This window comes from Myotis davidii, unplaced genomic scaffold, assembly GCF_000327345.1.
Source record: "Myotis davidii unplaced genomic scaffold, ASM32734v1 scaffold299, whole genome shotgun sequence".
Lineage (NCBI taxonomy): Eukaryota > Metazoa > Chordata > Mammalia > Chiroptera > Vespertilionidae > Myotis > Myotis davidii.
Window position 1 is genome coordinate 4,274,840 of NW_006293088.1, and position 6,561 is coordinate 4,281,400.

Here is a 6,561-nt window from a genome sequence, read left to right on the forward strand (position 1 = left end):
TTTCTTTCTTTCCTTTTTTTTTAGAGGGAGTGGAAGGAAGTGGGGACAGAGATAAACACTGATGTGAGACACATCAATTGGTTGCCTCACACATGTGCCCTACCGGGGATTGAGCCTGCAACTGAGGTACGTGCCCCCGACCAGAATCAAACCCAGGGCCATTCAGTCCATGGGCGGATGCTCTGCTATCCACTGAGCCAAACCGGCGAGGGCTGAAATTTTTTTTTTTTAAGGTAAAAAATGAAAATTGCCACAACTGTATCCTAAGGCCTAAATTCCCTATTGTTATTAACTTACCTGTGCAACAAACTCCAGGCCTTTAAAGATTCCTACTGAAAACTTATACTTAAGATTTTTTAAATATTTTTATTGATTTCAGAGAGGAAGGGAGGGAGAGATAGAAACATCAATGATGAGAGAGAATCATTGATTGGCTGCCTTCTGCCCTCCCCCTACTGGGGATCGAGCTCACAACCTGGGCATGTGCCCTTGACCAGAATTGAACCCAGGACCCTTGTCCGCAGGTTGATGCTCTATCCACCAAGCCAAACCAGGTAGGGATATGCTCAGATTTAATGCTAACACTCAGTAGTTACCTAAGCAGAATTCCAGACTGCACAGTAGGCTCCTGTCTAAACAATACTATAGGAATATTCTTAAATATGTTCAGAATAGAAACCTGGACTTTAAAATCCTCCTGTAGCTTTCTGTCATTGCTAACATGACACCCAAGTTCTCACCCCAACGGGGTAACTCAGGTAGCAACTAAGAAGGAATGTTCAGAATCGCGGGTTCTGTCTGGCTTGTCGCTGTGGTTTATAAACAGGACTTGGAAAGGCACATTTAGGCACTAAAAATCTTCCATAAAAATCTGTTCTTTGGGACACCTGCCTGAATTTGGGGCCACTTTCTGTAAGAGACAGCTGAAAAGGAATCCAGCTGGTCTAAGTGAGGCAGAAAACAGAAGCACGTACAAATCCCATTACCCCAGTAGTTCAGCAAGTTAACTCTAATGAAAGTATTTCCATGCCCCTTGAATGGCTCACAACAGAACTGCAAGCAATTTAATGCAATCGTGATGGCTTTTCTAATTCATAATCTAGAAGGTAAATAAAACCCACACACACTCTCCTGGCTGTAATCCTACACTTTAAAAATAACTTACTACCGGCAGAATTTTAACCCTTTGATCTGCAGGGAACACATACTAGTACTTGCTAAGGGGGAAAGGCAAGTCCCGATCAACTTTCTTTTTGGGCTAATGCCCAACAGGTCAAAGTTCTCAAGTGACAACCGAGGACGCTTCCCAGGATCCCCAGACCCTTCTTTACAACCACTTTCAAGACCAGAGGACATTATGATTGATTTTCCTTAGGCGATTTCTGCTGACTAATCAGATCAATCTAGAACAGTGGTTCTCAACCTTCCTAATGCCATGACCCTTTAATACAGTTCCTCATGTTGTGGTGACCCCCAATTTCACTGTTACCAATTGAACATAATTAAAGCATAGTGATTAATCACACAGTATGTAATTATATATGTGTTTTCTAACAGTCTTAGGTGATCCCTGTGAAAGGGTCGTTTCGACCCCGCTGATCTAGGAAGTCGGCGGGACTGGAGCGGCCGTGACGTGGGCAGGAGCACACCCCACCGTTCAGAGTGAAACCAGACCCGGTGCTCCGGGAGCTGCTGCTCCTGACGGCCTTGCTGCAGCAGGAAGGCTCCTTGCTCACAAAGGGGCGACTCTACTTGGTCACAAATGCAGGGGAAGCCTTTATAAAGCAGCTTATACATCTAGAGGAAATGAAACTTTAAAAAAATAATAATAAGCTGTAAAAATACAGACAGGATGGTGCAGGTCGGAGGCAGTTCAAATCCCAGCTTGGCGCTTTCAACTCTCCCAAGTGTGATTCCCCATCTGTAAATGACACCAACCTCAGGGTGCTGTTGTCAAGTGTCTGAAAAACGCTTAGGGCAGTGCCTTGCACACGGAAAGGAAAGCAAGGGATAGCTGTCAGGTTCCCAGGAGCTCGTCACCACTCGCAGGCGAGGAACTCCAGTGAACCACAGCGCTGGAGGCCGGGACTAGGCCCGGGGTCTCCAAACGGGAGACTGGGGCACAGAGCCTGACCCGATCCACCAATGAGCAGTCGCACATTTTCCCTCTACGTCTCTCCCACTCAAACTTCAAGTTTTGTTCCAACGATATTTTTTTTGACCTTGTTGTTTTTGTCTAGGAAGAATTTAACAGTAATATGGAACTCATCATTCCCACCATTCTGGACCTAGTTTCTTTTTAAAAAAATATCCCACGGCACTTTAAGGCCCAGCATCTTGTAGGCAAACTCCCAGTCCCGCAAAAGTCTCAGCCTCCACACCCAGTAAGAAGACAAAGGAAAATATAGAGACCGCCTAGCCATTCCCAACTTGGAACAGACTGGGAACTAAGATCTAGAAATAACTTGCCCAAGGCTGAGCCACCGAAGCAGGCCATAGGAGGCTGGAAGGCGAGTGTATGTGCGATGCCAGCTGGCTGCCGGCATGGAGGGAGAGGAACGGCGAGCGGACGGCCAAGATGGAACCCACTTCCTCCACAAACAGTGCACTCTCCTCCCACAATGTGCAGTCTGCAGGGAGCTGTGTGTGCTCAGCCCTCTGTGTAGGGCCATTAAACAGCAAACACAGAAAGCCAGTCCTAACTCCTCCAACCCAGTGCCTCCCCCCTGCATCCTGTGAAACCGCCCTCCCCCTCCCGCTGGGTCTCTGGGGGTGGGGAAGGTGAATCATGAACCAGAGGACATTTGGCCAGGAGACACTGATCACTCCTTCACTTTACCGCCTTTCCCTAAGACTTTGGAACGACACATACTGATGTAAAGCATGAGAACCACAGTGCTATCGTGGGACTTTAAGAAATTGCAAACATTCCATCTCAAGAAAAACAGCAATCCCGTATAAACTCAATACAGATGTTCTAACTTCTTTGTTTCATTCTTTGGGCATTCTTAACAATAAAAATCCCCAAACCAGAGTAAACTGTTCGCAAGCACCGAGGAAGTAGAGCCCCCACCTGTGAAATGCTTTATTTCACTCTTGAGGTGCCTCAGAGCACACGGACCGACTTCATGGCACCCGCTCAATGGCAGGTAAGGATGTGATATAACAAAGTCAATGCCGAATAGGAAGACGTGAGGTCCTCTGGGCGGACCCTGCACAGCGCACAGCAGTGTGCGGCTTCAAACGCTTTTCCTACCGGTCTCTTCATTTTCTGCCCTTCGCTGCTCCCAACCATGTACAAAATGCAGTCCTTTCACAAGCTTTTAGAAAGTTTTTATTGGTTACAATGATATAAAACGTATCATTTAACGTTACCCTAGTTATTAAGTGCTTGCTAGCAACAGCATAAAAATACTTTCGTACATCTGACAAGCTCAAATGATGTTTCATCCTGGAAGGGATCAACAGCAAACAGCACTCTTAGCTGGTCTGTCTACAATTAGCCTCTTTCTCTCTTAAAAGGCTACATTGGTTCAAATCAACAGACAATCCCTTTTGTATGTCAAATTATAAATTTTAATGTTTTCATTAAAATAGTCTTTTATATCATAACTCTCCAACAAGAAACAGTAAAATAACTAACAGCAAACTCCAGTACAAGAACACTCTCCAGATTAACAACTCAAACACAAATGTAAAAGGCAAATCACAATACAATTGAAGCATCCAAAACAATTTAAATAATTTTAAATATTTTATTTTTAAACTGCTACAAATGCTTTATACAATATTTCAACACAAAAGTCCCCAGAACAGAAATGTAACAAAATGGGAATGATAGTGAAAGGATTAAAATGGCACAAATTCACCAAACAAGTATTAAACTACACATTTTAAGAGGTAGATTACTTTTAAAGTTGAAAACAAAAGAAAAAAAACACATGAATAACCTAGCCATTTCCCACCAACTCAGTCATTAATTAGGGTGAAAGCATATATAATGTATGGAGAAATGATACACCCAGGAAAAGGCCAATTTGTAGTTTTTAAATCTCTATTAGAGACTGCAGTGTAAGCCTGGTATGTAAGTTTATTTTTATTTTTTTACTTAAGTGCAGACATACACCTTTCTAGGCCTGAGATGCATCGTAGGCATCGGTATATTGCTACATAGCCTCCCATTACATAACAGTTATAAATTAGTGCCACATAGTTATTCGAGAGGATGTCCATCTGGATAAACACACATGAAACTGGAAGAGGCATAAAAAGGAGTCCATATCCAATCCGGTTTCCTCTCCATTATGCTGGCCATCAGCTTGTGATTTAAAAAAAAAAAAGCAGGCAGAGAGAGAAGCTAAATGCCTCTGTCTGTAATTAACTTAAAAGAAAGGCATCAAGAGCTGGTGTGTGACCAAAACTTCTTAAAACAAGTGCATTAGAATTGTCATCCCTGAAATCTACAATAAACTGCTGACAAAAAAAGAGAACTTGCTTTGCAAGGTTAGGTTCAATCACTCCTTCCTCTGCTATGTGCCAAAACCAGGGCCACATTCACATCTGAGTTATCAGTCCTGTGACGATGGGCCAGTTCATCTAGCCCGTCTTACAGCACCTCTGGCATCTCAATCACCCAGGTGCCCAGCACGTAGTGGGCACCAGCGAAGAAGCAGATGCCTGACTCTAACCAGGGCAACAAGAAGCCTGCGGATTTGTGAGACAGCTTCAGCTGGTCTTGCAAGCTGGGTAGATTTCGCATCCTTTGTCGTAGTGCTTATCCTAAGTTGAGCATGCATTATCTTTATTTAGTCAATTAAGGTTTGTTTTGTGTGGGGGGCTTTTCTACAGGAAGTTCCTAGAAAATAAGAAAACTGAAGATAAATGACAACATAACACAACCTTACATGAATTGACCATGTTAAAGAGAAGGTGAGATGATCCATATGACAAATGTTAGGACAGCAACAGGTTGATTCTGGAAGTGTGCAGCTACGTGGGGGCTGTTCAACAGGCACACGCTGGCCAGGCCCCAGCCCTACCGGGAGTGGTGTGGCAGAGATGGACATGGGAGGACACATCGTTTATTTCTGCAATAACCTGTGGTGCATGCTGGGGGCTGGCTCTTAATCACAGATGGCTATGATGACACACGCAGGAGAGGAGGTGCTGCCAGTGCTGTGGGAAGTCCTTCAGTACACAACAGGGTGAGTAAAGCGAAATCACTGAGAACAGAGAGAAGTGAGTATTTCTGACGATGTGCCATGAAATCATCCCTGAATAAAATTGACAAGTAGAAATCTACTGAAAGGGAAGACGACTATAGTTAAAACAACTCCTTACCAGTGTAACACAAGTATGTACCAAGGACGAGGCCTGCTAAGCCCTCATGATAATCTCAGGCCTGAGTTCAGGAATCCTGGTTTTATACCAAATGGGCTAAAGGCACTAAAAAGAGAACAAACCCCCTGAAGAAATGCCCACTCTTGTGCCCAGATAATCAGAATATGATGCCCTGTCTTCACAAATTCATGGTCACTTGTAAATGGACCCCTTTTAAGACACATCCTTCTGATGTGTCCACAGCACAGTTCAGTGACAAACACCAAGGGGAGCCAGCTAGCGGGGATGCTGCTGCTGCCACCTACCAGTCAGAACAAGTTTTCTGATCTGATTCTCTGTGCTTCCTTTTAGGCCAATTTCACTCTAGCATTGTAACCCTCTGTTAAACAATGAAACAAAGCAAAATAATTACAATAAACTGGAGGAAACAGAGATACAATTTTAGTAGGCACTTTGGTCCCCTGTGGTCTTCTTCCAAAAGCACTGCATGAGTAAGAGGCTAACTGAATGAACTTGATAAATGTAGTGACTCAGAGAACTTTTCTGTACCCTTGAACGGTATAAATGGGATCCAGTACAAAATGATTCTTTCAGACAAGACTGGAGACAAAGGGGGGTACGCATCGTGCATTCTAAAGCATCAACCACCCGGGGCATGTTTTGTAGTAGACTGTAAAAACAATGAGATATTCTGGCTTTTTATCTTTGGAAAGGACTCGAATTCAAGAACCTCCTATTGTTGAGGAACTTCCAGAACAAAGACAGAGTACAAACAGGTACAGTTACAACACTACAGCAGGCCACTATAATGGCTGATAGGTGCTTATGTGTATGGCATGGCCAGAGACCAGATGCTGAGTAAGATCTATAGTAACTAATTGTTTAGTACATTTCTGAAGTAGCTGTTTAACTATCAGTTTTGGCTAACAATTCTTCTCTACATCGTTATTTAGCCATGACTTAAGGCACACGGGCACCCAGAATTCTACCTCGTCAGCTGTGCACTGGGAACAGTGCCTTTGGATCCTCATGACCGCCCCCCCCACAAACGGCAGACCACTCCCCAGCGAACTCTAATTCTGCTTTTCAGACACTGAGAGGGACAGCCAAGAAAGCCTTGAGTCCGGCAGCTCCCTCCGAAAGGACAAGATTTTGAAGTATTTTGCAGAAATCCTATCTGATGGTGAGCTTTTCACAAGTTTGACCCGTAGGCATTTTTGA

General features: G+C 44.0%; 1 protein-coding gene across 9 annotated transcripts in view; it reads right to left on the bottom strand.

Annotated features, from left to right (window-relative positions):
* Positions 1–6,561, bottom strand: part of PRDM2 (PR domain 2) — a 97,604-nt gene that overhangs the window by 17,827 nt on the left and 73,216 nt on the right. Inside the window, exon 8 of one of the 9 annotated variants that reach the window (XM_015565869.1) lies at positions 3,322–4,855. The exons of the other annotated variants lie outside the window; for them this stretch is intronic. Within the exon in view, the coding sequence (XP_015421355.1) occupies positions 4,843–4,855 (13 nt within the window). The 3' untranslated portion in view covers positions 3,322–4,842. Of the gene's footprint in view, positions 1–3,321; positions 4,856–6,561 lie in introns of those variants that run through there. 9 annotated transcript variants of the gene reach the window in all.